This window comes from Falco cherrug, chromosome 15 (assembly GCF_023634085.1).
Source record: "Falco cherrug isolate bFalChe1 chromosome 15, bFalChe1.pri, whole genome shotgun sequence".
NCBI lineage: Eukaryota > Metazoa > Chordata > Aves > Falconiformes > Falconidae > Falco > Falco cherrug.
The window spans coordinates 1,046,389-1,066,257 of record NC_073711.1 but is presented as its reverse complement, the minus strand read 5'-3'; the positions used below and the strand labels follow the sequence as shown (position 1 = coordinate 1,066,257).

The 19,869-nt window shown below is 56.7% G+C and overlaps 1 protein-coding gene across 1 annotated transcript in view; it reads right to left on the bottom strand.

The window, feature by feature from the left end:
- Window positions 1-18,470: 18,470 nt before the first annotated feature.
- Window positions 18,471-19,869, bottom strand: part of LOC102050327 (BCL6 corepressor like 1) — a 41,471-nt gene continuing 40,072 nt past the window's right edge. Inside the window, 1 exon segment of the mRNA XM_055727674.1 lies at window positions 18,471-18,798. Within this exon segment, the coding sequence (XP_055583649.1) occupies window positions 18,582-18,798 (217 nt within the window). The 3' untranslated portion in view covers window positions 18,471-18,581.

The window sequence follows — 19,869 nt, the reverse complement described above, 5'->3', positions numbered from 1 at the left end:
GGATGCAGCCGGCAGGATGCAGAGCTGCAGGCGTGCCCCATGCAGCCCCACAGCCAACACCACAGCTGCACAGGAGACAAACCGGTGCCTTTTGAGGGATTCAGAAAGCAGCATGATGCTGCTGAAAAGGACAAGAAGAGATCAGGTCCGGGCAGCCAGGAGCAGCAAGGCCCCTGCACCTAAGCCCGTGCATGACCCCCATGAACACGGGAGCACCAGTGCTGCTGGCAGGGTGTCTGTGCCAGCTTCCATGGGTACGAGGCATGTGGGGCCAGGGCACCAGGCACAAGCAGTACAGCAAGGCTCCAAAGCACCAGTGGGACGCTACAAGTGCATCCTCATAGGCAAGTCGGTGCGGAGCCAACGGAGGGCTCTTAGGAAGCCGGAGGATGTGACACGTGTGGCACACTGCTCCAGGAAGGAGGAAGATCTGCCAGAGCTGGAGCGGAGAGAGCTGGCCCGCAGGCAGCACCCGAGGAGGGGAACTCCTGCAAGCATGGCAGCCCATGTCCACGGGAAGCACTGGGCGACGGCCGAAAGGGCCTTAGTCCCACAAGTGCCAAAGAACCACCCAGGGGCCCTGGCCAAGCTTGATAGCTGGGAAGATATCAGCACCAAAGAACTGTCCCAAGAAGAGGACATCAAGATCCACAGCATCTGGGTCAACCCTTTGTTCCCAGAGCTTTTGGAGGGGTCCTGCCGTCCCAGCAGCTCTGGAACACACGCGGCAGGAGTCACAGCTGGGCACCTGCAGGATGCGTCTGCTGACCCGGCACATTCCACAAACACCGAGCCAGCAGCTGCTGCCCTGGCTGCAGCTGCTGAGGAAGAGGAGCAGCGCTCGCCACTCGCTCCCACAGAACAGGAGGCGGCAAAGGCACCGGCTTCTCTCTTCAGCAAGCAGGGCACAGCAGCACAGACAGGGAGCCAGGCACCTGCCCCACACAGCCCCACAGCCCACACCGTGGCTCTGCAGGACGCAGCTCAGTGGGACGTAAGTGAGGTGCGGCACAAGAGGCCAGCGGAAAAGCAGGACTCAAAAAGCAGCATGATGCTGGTGGAAAGGGCAAGAAGAGATGAGGTCCAGGCAGCCAGGAGCAGCAAGGCCCCTGCACCTAAGCCCGTGCATGACCCCCATGAACACGGGAGCACCAGTGCTGCTGGCAGGGTGTCTGTGCCAGCTTCCATGGGTGGGAGGCATGTGGGGCCAGGGCACCAGGCACGAGCAGTACAGCAAGGCTCCAAAGCACCAGTGGGACGCTACAAGTGCATCCTCATAGGCAAGCCGGTGCGGAGCCAACGGAGGGCCCGTAGGAAGCCTGAGGTTATTTCACATGTGGCAGACTGCTCCAGGAAGGAGGAGGATCTGCAGAAGCTGAAGTCGAGATTCCTGGCCCACAGCCAGCACAGGAGGAAGGGAAGTCCTGCAGGAAGTCCTGCAAGCATGGCAGCCCATGTCCGCGGGAAGCACTGGGCGAAGGCAGAAAGGGCCTTAGTCCCACAAGTGCCAAAGAACCACCCAGGGGCCCTGGCCAAGCTTGATAGCTGGGAAGATATCAGCACCAAAGAACTGTCCCAAGAAGAGGACATCAAGATCCACAGCATCTGGGTCAACCCTTTGTTCCCAGAGCTTTTGGAGGGGTCCTGCCGTCCCAGCAGCTCTGGAACACACGCGGCAGGAGTCACAGCTGGGCACCTGCAGGATGCGTCTGCTGACCCGGCACATTCCACAAACACCGAGCCAGCAGCTGCTGCCCTGGCTGCAGCTGCTGAGGAAGAGGAGCAGCGCTCGCCACTCGCTCCCACAGAACAGGAGGCGGCAAAGGCACCGGCTTCTCTCTTCAGCAAGCAGGGCACAGCAGCACAGACAGGGAGCCAGGCACCTGCCCCACACAGCCCCACAGCCCACACCGTGGCTCTGCAGGATGCAGCTTGGTGGGACATGAGTGATGTCCTGCACGAGCTTGAGGCTGTGATCCAAGAACGCAGCCAGCAGCCGGTGGAACAGCGGCACTCGGCACAAAGCATGGATGCGGCGATGGCAGTAAAACCACGTGCAGCAACTGAGGATAGCGAGTCTACATTGGCTGCAGAGCCTCGGGGAGAGCCCAGCACAGCCTCTCCTGTCCCAGACGAACGCCAGGATGGAGAACACATGGCTTCTCCCATGTCTGGAGACCCTCCAGGAGAGGCTAGTGCAGCCATCGTCTCCCCGGCAGCACACGATCATGAAGGGGCTTTTTTGTTGCCTGAAAATGCTGTGGACAACACCGCCACACCACACCTTGCCCCAGCAGCAGAGAACGGAGACAATGAGACAGCTTGTCCCCTGCCTTGGGAGCCTTGGCACCAGGTGAGCCAGGGGTGCGTGGCCAGCACCGAGCATCCCCAGGTACCGGAGGCAGGCGCGGCGCCCGGGGCATGTGTGGCAGGGACATGGCTGGTGGACATCCTCTCCATCTCCTCCCCACCACCACCACCCCCCCGGCCCCCGCCCCCGCCTTTAGTCTTGCTCTCCCCATGCAGGCGACCTCCCAGCACAGAGGCGACACGCAGCCCTCCTCTGGCTGCAGGACCGTAAGCCCAGCCAACCCGACACCTAACACTGCCAAGCCTACCACGAAACCCCATCCCCAAGCGCCGGTTTCTCCCCGCATCCAGTGACGGATGCTTAGCTCTCCCTTTGTTGTTCCTGTTTTTATAGGAGGCGCCAGGGGTCTTGGCCAAGGAGGACGACAAGTGGGAAGACAGCCTGGAGCTCTTCCAGGACCCCCACGCTGATCCCCCGGAGGGCCAGGCAGCCTCCGAGCAGAGTGGTAACACATCGCCCTGCTCCGGCTCCAGGGATGAGCCCGAGGATGAGCCAGGTACGTCCGAGTCGAGCGCTGCCTCGGCCAGGGCAGGCCCGGTCCGGCTGTCCCGGCGCCCTGCACCCAGGCCAGGGCGGCAGGACTGCGTGCAGAGGGGCTGGCCGTTCCCTGGACACCCCTCCCTGGGGAAAGCCCTCGGTGGTGGGGAGCAGGCAGGACCTTGCCCATTACCTTCCCAGCCCCTTGCCTACAGCTCTCCTTCTTCCACAGGCATCGCCGCCCTGCCGCACAGCCCAGCTCGACGGCGACGGCCCTCCCTCTTCCGCAGGGTGCTCAGGGCTCTGCGCAGGGCTTTCTCCTGTACCTGCATCACGGCACAGCGAGAGCAGCAGCGCCCTGCTGCCAGCGGGGCCCATGAAGGTGCCGGCTGCCCCTGAGCCCGTGCTGCATGCGGAAGGTGCAGCGCAGGGAGGCACTGGAGGGATGGCTGCCGGGACTGCGCCCCACGCATTCAGCTGCCCTGAGGACATCGTGGCGCCAGCCTCTGCTGGGCCCTGCATGCTTTCTGAGGCCAATAAAAGCTGACCATTTTCCCCCAGGGCTCATGTGTGCCTGCTCCACCCTGGCAGAAAGACCCGTGCAGGCAAGGCCCACGCCAGCAGGCAGAGCTGGAGAGCCGCTGTGCTCCCTCTTCTCCACGCTGAGCAGAGCCTGTGCCCTCGGCCTCTGCCCATGCCGCTGGCATTCCAGCTCCCAACCAGATGGGGCCTCCGCTGGCCTCGCCCCACGGGGCCCGTGTCTGCCCGGACTCGCGCAGCCGCAGCCCGCACCCAGTGCCCGGGCACGCACTGCCCTGTGCCCATGGCACAGAGGAACCCCTTCCCCGCAGTGCCGCCTGTGCCCTCGCTAGCGCAGCCCGGGCTGCGGAACTGCCCTTGCTGCCCGGGCACGCCGCACGCCCCTGCCCACCTTGGCCTCTGGGGCCTTTCCCACAGGCACTGCTGCTCTCCAGCCACCCGGCCACAGCCACAGCCCCTGGGCAGGGGGCATCAGCCCATCCCCGAGCCGCTGCTCAGCACCTGCCTTTGCTGGACTTCCTGGGGCCCGCAGCAGCCCATGCTTCTGGCCTGGCCAACTCCCTCCCGAGAGCTGCCAAGCCTCCACCACTGCCACTGCCACCCGCAGTGCGGGGGCCTCCCCTACCCCTGCTGTCATTGTGATTCCTCACACGCTCCACTGTGGCGACGCAAGGCGAGACGGACATAAAAACACTGTATCTACGTGGCTGGGTTCAGACAAAATGGCCAGAATGGCCTTTATTATCTGTACAGATTGCTTATATATCTTAGATAGTACATGTGTCAGACCCTGATAGGCTTGCTGTCGTCCTCCTCTTGCTTGCTCTTTGCTCTTGCTGTAGGTGCCCGTTTGCTGCGGTTCTAAGCTCCGGTTCTACACATCCTGTTCACATACTTGTCATTTTTGTGACTGTCTTAAAGGAACACGACTTTAAGACAAGTCTTTAAAGTCAACTAACTCATCTGCAGTCGCGCTGCAGACCCCAAAAAATCCCCCTTTTTGGTTTTGAACAGCTAGTACCAGGTTTGCTGTGTGCTGCAGGGTCCTTTGCAAACACAATGGCAAACAAGGCAATAGCAAACAATCAATCCTGCCAGTCGAGTGAATCGATGCCAAAAGCCCGGCATTTTCTCAGATTTTGGTAACATGTTGCTGCAATGGGGCGCCTACAATCAATGCAGCACATGCCACCAAAATACTCTCAGCCATGTCCCTGAGTCAACAACAAAAAGTCAATAGTTGCTCTGTTTTGTAAAACTGCGTGTTGTACTCCTGGCAAATCATCAGCTAACAATCCCAGAACACTAGAGGTTTGACTCACATTCTTAACTACCTAACAAAGAAGGTGATTTAACTCTTTTAATGCTTTCCCTGCTGCTGCTCCGGGTAAGCGAAGAGCTGCTGCAATATGTTCCCATCGGTTCCATAAATCAACTACGTCATTACACGCTTCATCTAAAGCTATATGGCGTTTAAGCGCATTATGCTTATCAACATGTTCACGGGTTGATTTATGCGGGTGTCATGGTCCCATCATGGCCTCCTACTACATTAGCATCTACAGAAAAACAACTGTCGGCATTCAAAGTGCCAACAATATCAACTTCTTGCGGTTTAACGTTATACAGAGGTAACCGATTATCCCAAATATCGGAAGGCTTTCAGTAAGGTCCTTCATTCCCCAAAGTCTTTGTCAAAATCGCACGTTTGCTTTTACGCAATGATGTCTGTTAACACACGTTGCAAGTTTTGAGGAAGGCCACATCGATCAGACATGTGTGGAAAGGTTGACTGCCTTGCACCACAGACACACCAAACCAGGACGGGTTCAGTTGCTGTGCTAAGGAGACCGCACATTAGCTGTTGGGTTGACTGGCGGCAGCGGTGCTCCCACGATCCGGCACGCTAAGCTCAGGCCGCACACAGCCAGCAGGTATCCATCGCGGACCTTCATCTGTAGAAACACAAGCATAACCTCTCCCCCAGGTTAACAATCCATGCGGTCCTGACGAATGCCTTTGTGTACAAGGTACAAGGGTCTTTCAGGCGTACTAAGACGCCTTTGTGCTTTTGCTGCTTAGCACCAATTGACACAAAGTGCCGCACAATGGGAGGCACCGCACGGTCAGCAGAGATTTTCAAAAAGATCAAAACGTAGCGTGCTTTCTCTAAACGTGCCTCTGGGGTCATTCCCTTCATTCCTCCTCCCTGTTTTTCAAGCAGGCGTTTGAGAGTACCATTCATGTGTTCAACGATGGCTTGGCCCGGGAGGAATGGGGAAGAGCAAATTTGGGGGAGATCCCTCACAGGGAAAGGAACTGACTGAACGGACTTAGAGCTATAGGCAGGTCCATTGTCCATTTTGATCGCAAGGGGGACGCCGAGCACAGACAAAGCACGTTGCCAGGGCCGAATGACCTCACGAGTGGTCTCACCTGTGCGGGCAGGAGCAATCATTGCAGAAGAATATGTATCTGTTGTAACATGGACATGTTTTTGTCTGCCAAACTCGTTGTAATGAGTTACATCTGTTTGCCAAAGCGGTAAAGCTTGAAGGCCTCTAGGATTAACTCCATAATCGGGCACGGAGGTAACATTTTGACAGTCTGCACAGGCTGCAACAGTACTGCCTGCAGCAGCCTGAGAGAGACCCTTTTGACCAAACTGATGATACAAGGATCACCAATTCTGATGATAAAATTGGTGGGCTAACACAGCCTGCTGGTGGACATCAGGAACAGGCACCAACAGAGCCACAGAAACCAGAGCATCAACTCTAGCATTGCCTTCAATTACAAAACCGGGTAGGGAAGCATGGCTGTTAACATGCGTAACATAAAATGGAGAATGGTGTTTCCGAATCTCTTCCCAAACTAAAGTCAAAAGTGCAAAAAGCTTGGGATTGTTGACATGGCCAAGGACAGCCATCTCTAACTTGGGAAGGAGGGCTGCCACACAGGCTGAATCAGTAACGAGATTAAGAGGGCCTGGGAAGGATTGAAATGCCAAGGCCGCAGCCCGCAACCCTACAGCTTGCGGGCATCCTTCCCGATACACAATTTGGGAATGCCATTGCCCATTCTGTTTGCAAGCAACTACGGCTTTCCCCGTTTTTTCCAGACCCGTCTGCAAATACTGTGCCACCTTTGACTGGTCGTCTCTGACTCAGTTGCCGTGGCTGCAAAGTTAGATCTACAGTCATTTTCAAAAGTGGGTGAGGTGGATGATGGTACTGAACTTGCCCTTGAATATTGGCAAGAGCCACTTGGAGGGCAGTAGAGTTTGACAGCGCCCATTCAAAAGAGAATTGTTGTACGGGGCTAATCACAGCTGACGCATCAACTCCAGTCCACTCTAAACATCACTTTGGGATTTTTATGATCAAATCGGCAACAAGTTTGTACCATCCAACAGCGGTTTTCTTAGGCTGCAAAGGCAGAACCAACCACTCAAGCACATGCAGTGGATCTTCCCAAGCCTGGTTCCACTGGGCCAGCATAGCATAAGGAGAAGACTGGTCCATTAAAATAAAACCACTTAAAGGAAGCGTGATATCTACACGCCACACATGTCGTGCAGAGATCAACTGTTTGACTTCTTTCACAAGTGCCAAGGCTGCAGGTGTTAAATGCCTTGGGGCTAAAAGATCTGTGTCTCCTTTTAAAAGTTGCAAAAAAGGTTGCCTTTGTTCATTAGTAAGGCCTAAATAATAAGGCTGTAGCCAATTCGGCATTCCTGCAAGCTTTTGGACATCGCTCAAGGCCTTTACGTCCAGTTTCAATTTGATAGGTTGTGGAGACACAGTTCTCTTCAGCACATTCATGCCCAGATATTTCCAGGGCCCTTGCCTCTGAACTTCTTCAGGAGCTACAGTCAATCCAAACTCTGCTAAACTGTGCCTGGCATCCTTCTCAACTGTCTCCAGCAGCTCTTTTGATGGCGCTGCTAGCAAAATGTCATCCGTGTAATGATAACAGTAAACATCTTGGTATTTGTCTCTCACTGAGCTCAGGGCTTGGGCTACAAACCATTGACAAATGGTTGGCAGGTTTCTCATGCCTTGAGGCAGCACGGTCCAGTGGTAGCTTTTTGTGGGCTCAGAGCTACTTCTAGTTGGTACTGTAAGGGCCAACTTGGCTTTGTCTTTTGGATCTAAAGGAATGGTAAGAAAACAATCTTTCAGATCAGTAACTAAAATGTCTCACTCCACTGGTGTCATGGTGGCAGACGGCAATCCTGGCTGCAAGGCCCCCATAGAGGCCGTCACTGCATTGACTTTACGCAGGTCACGCAACAATCGCCATTTACCTGATTTCTTTTTTACCACAAATACAGGGGTCTTCCACGGCCTATGGGATTCTTCAGCCTGGCCCGCGTCTAATTGCTCCTTGACTAATCCATGCAGGGCACACAGCTTTTCCTGGGGCAGGGGCCACTGATCTACCCATACTGGTTTATCGGTTAACCAAGTGAGACCAAGGCTAGGCTGTTTCGCTCCCTGTAGCACGTTGGTCCCAGTTAAAATTCCGTGGTGATACAAACTCCCCATTTGACGTGCGGAATTAAACTCTGTAACTCAGCATAGGCTATAAAGCAGGCACGTTTAATTCACCGGCGGGCATCAGGGTGGATAATTCCAAAAGCACCTGCTGCCCCGACCTCTTTGTGCACGTGTGATTTCAAGTATACATTCATACATATTCAATAGATGCCCAAGAAGAGGTTGGGTTAGGATAATGAGTCTACCCAGAAGTCACTAACATAAGTTTCCTCCCATTTGCACTTGCTCACTGCCTCCTGGTGGTGCTCGCAGGGGGTCGTTGAGGATGAAGGCTTAGTAGTCTCCCTCGCTCTGAACTTTTCACCTTCACTCTTCGCGCAGACTCAGTCGTGTCTTGAATTTTTTCCAATCCATAAAACAGGACAGATCCAGTTTTCCTACTTCAAGGCACAGAGGTTCGCATACCGGTGTCTTCTTATCGGCACACAGAGCATCCCAGGTCCACCTTATCAGTACAAAGGGCCCCAGGACCGGGCCTAATTTGCCAAGTCCTACTGTGAAGCTCCTCGCCTCATTTGCCAAGTCACACTGTGAAGCTCCTCTTTGTGCAGACAATGAGAATTTTAATTATTCTAAGTTTCCCATCTCCTGTTAATCTAGTTATTTCTAAGCTTTCTGTCACATTGTCCTAAGCAATCTCGGCCCCACAAAGTGAGTGGTGCGGTGGTAACATATGGCCAGACGGAGGCAGTCTGTCCATTTGTGTTTTGATCTGTATAGGTTTTACAGACAAGCAGCTAGTAGTCATGCCCCCCAGACCTACAACTCCCGTTGCGTTATTTACCAAAGCCCTTTGAGGCGGCAGTCTTTGCTCCATATGACAGTTACGTCTGCTCCGGTATCCAGAAGACCGACCGCTCAACTTCACTTGTGCAGGAGTACCTCCCGATGACGCCACAGTGCAGGTCAGGTTAGGTTGTTGTGGAGATAGTTCTTGCGTCCAACACGCTTGAGGTATTCCTGTGGAGCCGAATCCTTCATCACCCCGCCATGCGGGCTCTGTTGGGGAAACACAACTCACAAAAGGCACAAGTTGAGCAAGGCCTGTATTTTTCGGAATTGTAACAGGAGGCACCCGTGTGGAAACTAAGGCACATATTTAACCTGTGAAGTCTGCATCAATAACACCAACATGGACTTGGATCTTGTGTAAAGTAGTACTAGATCGACCTATTAGTAAGGCACTAAGGCCCTTCCCTGTTGGCCCCTGAGCATTCAGAGGGACCTTAAACACTCCATGGCTGGCTAGAGTTACCGATTCACTGGTGCATCCATCCATCCCTGCTGATCCTTGGGTCCTCCCTGATAATTGCTCACATGAGGCTGGCTGGCTGGTTGGTGTGGCAGCCAGAGGTACTTGTGTCATTGCGCGCCTCCTCGCGCTCTTGTGAGCGTTTCCCTGGCCCGGTGCGTGGAATCCTTCTCTATCAAAACGAGAATGACATTGCTTTGCAAAATGTCCTTTCTTTCCACAGTGGAAACAAGGAATTTCTGACGTGGACAGTCTAGGTTTTGCCACGCATTGTTTTTTGGAGGGGCAGCCCTGTTTAAGGCGTGCTGACTTACCGCAAGAGTAACATTGCATTTGCACAGCAGCCATTACTGCTATTTTGCGTTCCAAGGCACCTACCTTGGCACAGGCTGATATCACAGTTTCTAAGCTGGGTCCTCCTGGCAATCCTTCTATTATTTTTTGACAATCAGCATTAGCACGATCTTTGGCTAATTGCCTTACTAGCATGGCACACAGGTGAGGGTCAAACACTTGAGAGGCAACAGCATGTTGCAACTTTTCCACAAATGGCAAAAATGGTTCTTTTGGGCCTTGCTTAATTGCTGGATAACGCTCATTGACTCTGCTAATTGTGCAGTTTTCATTATTGCTTGCGTGCCTATATTTTTTATTTGATCGAATACTGGGGGGGGGGGGCACTGAGCCTGATGTTGAGGGTTGGCATACTGCCCAGTACCCACCAACACATCAGGCCCATTACCAACCCGGGGATCATCTTGCGGAAGGTTTCGATTCGGCAGCCCTTGCTGTTGCGCAGCTACCCGCCAGGTTGCGTGGAAGACCGCTAGTTGCACAGGCTGGGACATGATCTGTGCCATCTGAGAACTATCAAAAGGAGTCCAAGTGTCCGTGGTAAGCACACGCAAGAATTGCATTGTAGCCGGCGAATTCACCCCGTACTGAGAAACAGTGTTTTGCAAGTCCTGCACTATTTTCCAAGCAAACGGTGTATGAACATTAGGATTACCAGCAGCCCCGCATCTCCTGTCATAACAGGATATGCATGCAGCGCAGCGGTGGAAGGAGTAGTAACATCAAGGAGCGGTCCGTCTATATGTCCTACTAAATCCCAGTTCCCCTCTTGTAGTGCCCCATCTTTTACAGCCTGCCAAAATTGCCAAGGGTTGCGCGGCGTTACCGTAACTTTCGATACTGGATTTCTACCACCTCCACATTCTTCACCGCCTCTGACTGATAACCTTGTCATAGCTGGGCACGATTCGGGATTTTTGGCGTTTCCATCCTGTGGAGGCAGGGGAGGAGCTGAGGGGGCAGGCGGGAAAGGAGAAGAAGCTGGGGGAGGGGGGAGTGTGGGCTGGCACAAATGCCGTTGGGACTCAGGGGGGCAGGGATCGGTCCACCGAGGTTTCTCCTTGTTGTCCTTGTCCTCGGAATCGCTACCGAACATAGGTCAATGCTGCTGGGCTTATTTAGGGGCTTTGGGACATTGAGGAGTGGCGTCTGGTAAGGGGCACGGACTCTCCCCCTCCCCCTCCCCCTCCCCCTCCCCCTCCCCCTCCCCCTCCCCCTCCCCCTCCTGTCTGTAGTTGGAGGGGGATCCAGGGCAGGTTTGGGTGATACACCCCCGCTCACGTCTTGCTGACTTTTCAAGCCCCTACTCACATCTTGCTCATTTTTTAAGCCCCCCACAGCATCTCTAAGCAGTCCCCGTGTAGCCAAATGCCCCGACGCCTCTTTGTCCTCTTTCATCACAGCTTCCGACAGTGTTGATCCTAAATTGTCACAGGTCAACACACTAAGAGCAGTCACGGTGGACGTTTCTACTCCGTGTCTCTTGGCCCTCAATACCATACTGCCTAACCGCAGCCCATCTAAAGTAGCTCCACATTTCTGTAACACTAACTTCCACATTGACAGCACAGTGGTATCTTCCTTAGAGAACTTAGTCCCCATGCTGTCCCTGGTGGCTCACCTTACCGGCGTCACGTTCTCCCGGGATCTAGCAGCCGCCTGCTGTGCTATTCCGCTTCACCAGGCTCCACCTCCCCAGCAACCCGCTGGTCACAGCCTCAGGATCTGCTCCTGACACCCCTTATCGGGGGCACAGTCTCAGGGTCTCCTCCTGATACCCCTTACTGGGATCATATCGGCACGTCGAGGTGACGCAAGTCAAGACGGACATAAAAACACTATATCTACGTGGCTGGGTTCAGACAAAATGGCCAGAATGGCCTTTATTATCTGTACAGATTGCTTATATATCTTAGATAGTACGTGTGTCAGACCCTGATAGGCTTGCTGTTGTCTTCTTCTTGCTTGCTCTTTGCTCTTGCTGTAGGTGCCCGTTTGCTGCGGTTCTAAGCTCCGGTTCTACACATCCTGTTCACATACTTGTCATTTTTGTGGCTGTCTTAAAGGAACACGACTAAGTCTTTAAAGTCAACTAACTCGTCTGCAGACACGCTGCAGACCCCAACACTCCACCTCCAGAGGAAAGGCACTGAAGAGCAGCCCGTGAGGGACCATCCATGCCAGTAAGCAGCTGTCAGCTGGGCTCAGGATGCTGAGCACCGCCCCCCGCCAAAGCCCAACTCACCGGCCAATGCACCACCCACCCCTGGCACTGGTCACGGAGCCTCCCCTCTCTGCTCAGTCCCGCGGCCAGGGGCAATCCCAGAGAGCCTCAAGCCTGTCTGGCACCACTGGCCCCAGGGAGAGCCCAGCTGGCTCTTCCAGAGCCCTGCTCCTCCAGCATGGCCCTGGGAACGGTGTCCAGGAGCGTTTCTGCCAGCACCTTCCCAGGAACGGACCAGCCTGGAGGGTCTCCTACCGCTCCCCCTTGCCCTTCTGGAAGTTGGTTCTGGTGATTGCTCAGGTCACCAGGAGTCTCCCCGCATCAGCAGGCCCTTCTAGAGAGCGGAGTGTGGCTTCACACTGGCACAGCACGGCTCCCTCCAGCCCTTGGATGCTCCTCAGCCACTCACACCGCCACTTGGCAAACGGTATAATTAATACACTGAAAGGACCACGGCTGACCCGAGCTGGAGGTCACCCACTGCTCTGCTTGGCTGCCAGTCTCTTGTCTCTTTCTTCAGCAATGGTCAGGCGGATACCCTTTCCATGGGGCGGGGAGATCCACGGCTTGTTGCCCTGCGGCAAGAGACAAGAAGCCACCTCACATCATGAAACACAGGCTCTCCCTCTTTGTGGGGGGAAAGCAGCACAAGCCCCTTAGGAAGGTGCTGAAGGCGTACAGGCCTACATCTGCCCCTTCTGGTCGCGTCCATCAATTACGCACTTCAGCCAAGACAGAAACGCCACCCCCTTCCAACCTGGCAGGAGAGCCCATGGCAGACAGCGAGACAGCAGAGGCATCGCAGGGGAAGGGCGCTCTCAGCCAGAGCAGCTGCCCCGGGCACACCCAGAGCCCAGCGCTGCTCGGCTCCCAGTACTCAGAAGGTTTAGAAAACCACAGGGCTGCTCCTCGGAAACATCCCCATTCCTACACTCATGGATGCTTCCCCTTCCCAGAGCGCTCAGCCCGGAGCAGGCAGAACCACCAGGAGCAGAGCCACAGCTGATGCCAGTGCTGAAGCTTCACCGTGTGGGAAGGCAGCTGCCCACGGACAACACCCACGCCTCTCGGCGTCAGCCAGCAGCCCCCAGCAACGGGAGAGAACCCACCCGCATCGTGTCCGTGCAGGCTTACTTTGCCAAAAAACAAAGATGCTGGAGAGCCTGGTGGCAAAGCTATTGCCATTGGCGTCCCTCACCAAGTGAGACACTTCAAAAGGGGCGCAGGTGCTCACGGGTGGGGCGTGGGCATCTCCACAGCCATTGCCCAGGGCTTTGTGATGCAGGCAGCGCATCATGCCCAGAGGCCAATGTGATGCGGGTCTCCACGGTGACCGTGGGGGTATTTAAGGGGCGAGAGCCCTGGGGTGTCCACTCCCAGAAGAGCGACTCCCTCAGGAGGCAGCATCTCCCCTGGGTGACCATGGCAGGTCAGCGGCAGACGCCGCCAAAGATGCCCACGCATGAGGAGGCGAACACCCGCCCCCAGCACCAGAGCAGGCTGCCCAGGCTGCAGACCCTGCACCAGGTGAGAGATGGGGCAGGACGGGGTGGTGGCGGTGGGACGGGGCCACATGGATCTTTCTTGGTGCTGCGGCTGGGCTTGCCAGCACTGGGGGGGCCGCTGTGCCAATGTAGCCACCTCCATCACCTGACTCATGCTCTTCCTGCCCACAGGTGGGCCATGGGCAGCCGCAGGCAGCAGCACCTTCCAAATCTTCTTCCCAGAGCAGGGAAGCTGCCAGCAGACCCCGACAGCTTGTCCCATCTCCTCGGGTCTACTGTGGTGAGTGGGATGCAGCCGGCAGGATGCAGAGCTGCAGGCGTGCCCCATGCAGCCCCACAGCCAACACCACAGCTGCACAGGAGACAAACCGGTGCCTTTTGAGGGATTCAGAAAGCAGCATGATGCTGCTGAAAAGGACAAGAAGAGATCAGGTCCGGGCAGCCAGGAGCAGCAAGGCCCCTGCACCTAAGCCCGTGCATGATCCCCATGAACACGGGAGCACCAGTGCTGCTGGCAGGGTGTCTGTGCCAGCTTCCATGGGTACGAGGCATGTGGGGCCAGGGCACCAGGCACAAGCAGTACAGCAAGGCTCCAAAGCACCAGTGGGACGCTACAAGTGCATCCTCATAGGCAAGTCGGTGCGGAGCCAACGGAGGGCTCTTAGGAAGCCGGAGGATGTGACACGTGTGGCACACTGCTCCAGGAAGGAGGAAGATCTGCCAGAGCTGGAGTGGAGAGAGCTGGCCCGCAGGCAGCACCCGAGGAGGGGAACTCCTGCAAGCATGGCAGCCCATGTCCACGGGAAGCACTGGGCGACGGCCGAAAGGGCCTTAGTCCCACAAGTGCCAAAGAACCACCCAGGGGCCCTGGCCAAGCTTGATAGCTGGGAAGATATCAGCACCAAAGAACTGTCCCAAGAAGAGGACATCAAGATCCACAGCATCTGGGTCAACCCTTTGTTCCCAGAGCTTTTGGAGGGGTCCTGCCGTCCCAGCAGCTCTGGCACACACGCGGCAGGAGTCACAGCTGGGCACCAGCAGGATGCGTCTCCTGACCCGGCACATTCCACAAACACCGAGCCAGCAGCTGCTGCCCTGGCTGCAGCTGCTGAGGAAGAGGAGCAGCGCTCGCCACTCGCTCCCACAGAACAGGAGGCGGCAAAGGCACCGGCTTCTCTCTTCAGCAAGCAGGGCACAGCAGCACAGACAGGGAGCCAGGCACCTGCCCCACACAGCCCCACAGCCCACACCGTGGCTCTGCAGGACGCAGCTCAGTGGGACGTAAGTGAGGTGCGGCACAAGAGGCCAGCGGAAAAGCAGGACTCAAAAAGCAGCATGATGCTGGTGGAAAGGGCAAGAAGAGATGAGGTCCAGGCAGCCAGGAGCAGCAAGGCCCCTGCACCTAAGCCCGTGCATGACCCCCATGAACACGGGAGCACCAGTGCTGCTGGCAGGGTGTCTGTGCCAGCTTCCATGGGTACGAGGCATGTGGGGCCAGGGCACCAGGCACGAGCAGTACAGCAAGGCTCCAAAGCACCAGTGGGACGCTACAAGTGCATCCTCATAGGCAAGCCGGTGCGGAGCCAACGGAGGGCCCGTAGGAAGCCTGAGGTTATTTCACATGTGGCAGACTGCTCCAGGAAGGAGGAGGATCTGCAGAAGCTGAAGTCGAGATTCCTGGCCCACAGCCAGCACAGGAGGAGGGGAAGTCCTGCAGGAAGTCCTGCAAGCATGGCAGCCCATGTCCGCGGGAAGCACTGGGCGAAGGCAGAAAGGGCCTTAGTCCCACAAGTGCCAAAGAACCACCCAGGGGCCCTGGCCAAGCTTGATAGCTGGGAAGATATCAGCACCAAAGAACTGTCCCAAGAAGAGGACATCAAGATCCACAGCATCTGGGTCAACCCTTTGTTCCCAGAGCTTTTGGAGGGGTCCTGCCGTCCCAGCAGCTCTGGCACACACGCGGCAGGAGTCACAGCTGGGCACCAGCAGGATGCGTCTCCTGACCCGGCACATTCCACAAACACCGAGCCAGCAGCTGCTGCCCTGGCTGCAGCTGCTGAGGAAGAGGAGCAGCGCTCGCCACTCGCTCCCACAGAACAGGAGGCGGCAAAGGCACCGGCTTCTCTCTTCAGCAAGCAGGGCACAGCAGCACAGACAGGGAGCCAGGCACCTGCCCCACACAGCCCCACAGCCCACACCGTGGCTCTGCAGGACGCAGCTTGGTGGGACATGAGTGATGTCCTGCACGAGCTTGAGGCTGTGATCCAAGAACGCAGCCAGCAGCTGGTGGAACAGCGGCACTCGGCACAAAGCATGGATGCGGCGATGGCAGTAAAACCACGTGCAGCAACTGAGGATAGCGAGTCTACATTGGCTGCAGAGCCTCGGGGAGAGCCCAGCACAGCCTCTCCTGTCCCAGACGAACGCCAGGATGGAGAACACATGGCTTCTCCCATGTCTGGAGACCCTCCAGGAGAGGCTAGTGCAGCCATCGTCTCCCCGGCAGCACACGATCATGAAGGGGCTTTTTTGTTGCCTGAAAATGCTGTGGACAACACCGCCACACCACACCTTGCCCCAGCAGCAGAGAACGGAGACAATGAGACAGCTTGTCCCCTGCCTTGGGAGCCTTGGCACCAGGTGAGCCAGGGGCGCGTGGCCAGCACCGAGCATCCCCAGGTACCGGAGGCAGGCGCGGCGCCCGGGGCATGTGTGGCAGGGACATGGCTGGTGGACATCCTCTCCATCTCCTCCCCACCACCACCACCCCCCCGGCCCCCGCCCCCGCCTTTAGTCTTGCTCTCCCCATGCAGGCGACCTCCCAGCACAGAGGCGACACGCAGCCCTCCTCTGGCTGCAGGACCGTAAGCCCAGCCAACCCGACACCTAACACTGCCAAGCCTACCACGAAACCCCATCCCCAAGCGCCGGTTTCTCCCCGCATCCAGTGACGGATGCTTAGCTCTCCCTTTGTTGTTCCTGTTTTTATAGGAGGCACCAGGGGTCTTGGCCAAGGAGGACGACAAGTGGGAAGACAGCCTGGAGCTCTTCCAGGACCCCCACGCTGATCCCCCGGAGGGCCAGGCAGCCTCCGAGCAGAGTGGTAACACATCGTCCTGCTCCGGCTCCAGGGATGAGCCCGAGGATGAGCCAGGTACGTCCGAGTCGAGCGCTGCCTCGGCCAGGGCAGGCCCGGTCCGGCTGTCCCGGCGCCCTGCACCCAGGCCAGGGCGGCAGGACTGCGTGCAGAGGGGCTGGCCGTTCCCTGGACACCCCTCCCTGGGGAAAGCCCTCGGTGGTGGGGAGCAGGCAGGACCTTGCCCATTACCTGCCCAGCCCCTTGCCTACAGCTCTCCTTCTTCCACAGGCATCGCCGCCCTGCCGCACACCCCAGCTCGACGGCGACGGCCCTCCCTCTTCCGCAGGCTGCTCAGGGCTCTGCGCAGGGCTTTCTCCTGTACCTGCATCACGGCACAGCGAGAGCAGCAGCGCCCTGCTGCCAGCGGGGCCCATGAAGGTGCCGGCTGCCCCTGAGCCCGTGCTACATGCGGAAGGTGCAGTGCAGGGAGGCACTGGAGGGATGGCTGCCGGGACTGCGCCCCACGCATTCAGCTGCCCTGAGGACATCGTGGCGCCAGCCTCTGCTGGGCCCTGCATGCTTTCTGAGGCCAATAAAAGCTGACCATTTTCCCCCAGGGCTCATGTGTGCCTGCTCCACCCTGGCAGAAAGACCCGCGCAGGCAAGGCCCACGCCAGCAGGCAGAGCTGGAGAGCCCCTGTGCTCCCTCTTCTCCACGCTGAGCAGAGCCTGTGCCCTCGGCCTCTGCCCATGCCGCTGGCATTCCAGCTCCCAACCAGATGGGGCCTCCGCTGGCCTCGCTCCTTGGGATCCGTTTTTTGAGTCAACGTGTCACCAGGGTGTCCCAGCACTGGCTGGGGCAAGCCCTGGGCTGGTGCTGGCAGCAAGCCGGCTGTCTGGCTTGACTACCTCAAGCTCCCTTCCCACTCACCTCTCTGCTATTCAAGCCAAGGACTTTGAGCATTTCATTTGTATCGTAATCTTAAGTCTGTTTTACCTAATGCTTGCCCCATGCCTCATCACCTTGGTATCCCAGGGAACCTCCCCATTGTAGGGGGGGTGGGAGCATGTACATTAGCCACTTGCCCCTCCATTTATAAGACCCTCCTCCCCTGCTCTAATGCTCACCTGTCATTAGCAGCAAGTGCAGTGCTGCACCCCATCTGTGGTCAAGTCCGTCCCCCCCCCAAGTGGTGCGTGATCAAGACTTTCCTTCTACTCCCACTGCCAGGGCACTCCTGCTGCCCTTGGTCTCTTCTTCTACAGCCATGTGAATGACCTGCCAGAAGCAATCACAGGCCTTGTGCCTCTCATTCTGAAAGTCATACCCAGGCAATGCTTTGCTTGCAGGGATCAAAACAGGTTTTGTATCCCTGGACCAGCAGCTCTTTTCGTCAGGCTGGAGTACATTCAGGTACCAGCCTGGTGCTTTGCTGCGAGGCTCTCAGAAATCTTGCTGGCTCTGCTGTGTGGCTCTCGGGCTCCTCGTATCAGCACCACTTTGCCTGCAGTATATCAAAAAGCTGAGCTGGCATCCTGCGCACTGCTATGGTCAAGGCAGGGGTAGGTAACAACCGAGTTGCTCAGCCGTGTTACTTCCCATTGCTAAATGTCTGCTGCTGACCTGGATATCTAGTTTTGGTTTGGGGCTTTCTGCTCTCACCAGCCAACACAGTTGGGCCATTTTCTACTCAGTTTTGCCTTTGCCTTTTCCTTTAGCCTCCTGTTGTGACCTTTGGACTTCCAGTCTTCTGAAGTGGCTTTGATCGGCACCAGTACCCACATGGACCTAGTTATAAATCCACGGCTTATTTCTTGCACTCCAGCTTCCCATCTCATTCCCTGTTCCCTTCTTTAAAGCCTCTCTGCATCTTTTCAGGAGCAGTTTCAGGATACAGGTACATCCTGGGCACGTACAGAGGCTAAGCCATCCCTGTGCCTTGGAGCGCACCTGGGCTGGGGAGTAGGGAAGCAGGTGTAAAATGGGTCTTTCCAAAAGAAACAAATAACAAATATTATGCACACTCTGCTCCCCAGGGTGAAGCCAGACAGAAAATGGCTGCCCCACAGCCAGGGTTGCCAGGCACTAAAGCTGGACACCAGCAGTGGGGTTTGGGCACAGCTGGGCTGAGCTGCAGAGCTTCCACTACCAGCACCAGTGCAGAAGCAGGTGTCTGTGTGCTGGGAGGAGCAGCAGAGTCTCCCCAACAGCTTGTCCTAGTGCACCAGCTCCACTGTCTCTGCAGCACCCTGTGCCAGCTCGGGACTCTCCTGTACCTCCTCCTGTGCCAGCACCTGGCTGAGAGAGACCTGACGCTGGAACTCCGCCTTGGGCAGTGTGGCGATCTCAAAGTGTGGGAAGCGGGCCTGGAATATGCGGGAGGACAGCTTCAGCCACTTGAGCACATCGGAGAAGAGGAACCAGTTGCAGGGCCTGCAAGGACAGCAAGGGGATGGTGGGTTAGGGGTGGAGGAGTATGCCCACCTCACTGCCTCCCTGCGACACAGCACTGCTGCTGAGGCCCAGGCACTATTCTCCGTGGGGTCCTCCTCCGCGGGGCCTGGGCAGACCACACGTACAGGACCCAGGCTCAGAGATGCACCTCGCTTTGATCACTATTTTGCAGGTCACAGCTTTTTAAAGCACTCAGGACAGGAACATCGGTGTGGAAGGTATGCCACCAACGGTGTCCCGGCAGCATCCCCACCCAGCAATGCCACACCAGAGGCTCCGTTTCCCACCCGGCCATTTCTCCTGGGTGCCGTATGTGTCCCTCTGGATGGACAGAAATTGGCAGGCACAGAAACTCACTAAACAGAAAAGTAGCACTTTTGTTGCTGCCTCTTCCAAGTCGCCTTTCGCCCCGCTGCAATCCCGGCAAATCCAAGAGCCATGGTGTCAGAAGGGGTGGAGAAGGGAGGACCGCTCCAGCGCTGTGCCCTGATGTAGCCTTCCCCACGATGGAGGGGAAACAAGTCTACTGGGACCCATCAATGCAAGCCACTGCTGCCCATTGCTGGAGAAAAAGAGGGCTAGGAGCAGCATCAGGAGGAGGAGAGAGGGAGGCTTGCAGCAGGTTTGCACGCGGAGATCCTTTACTACCCCCGCCTGCTCATTGAGGGCGGCCAGGTCTGTCCCAAGCAACGCAGGTTGCCATGCTGCCGCACAGCCAGAACTCTGCAGGAACGTGAGCAGCAGGACCCCAAGAGATGCACACTGCCAGACGCTGACTGCATTCCTACAAGGCCCTGCCTCCAACCCAGTGTCTCTAACCTGAATCTGAAGGAAAAGCACCACCTAAGGTACACAAGCTGCTCTTAACCTCAAGGAGCTGAAATGACTGATATGCTGCTGTCTGTGAAGGGGACACCAAGCCTGTGACCACCTGTGGTACAGAACAGCAGGCATCAGACAGATGACACAAAAACAGCTATTCCTTTTGGCTTTACCTGTGCTGCTTCTCAGTTTTGTGTTAAACAAGTCGTCCCTTAAACCCGTCTTTTC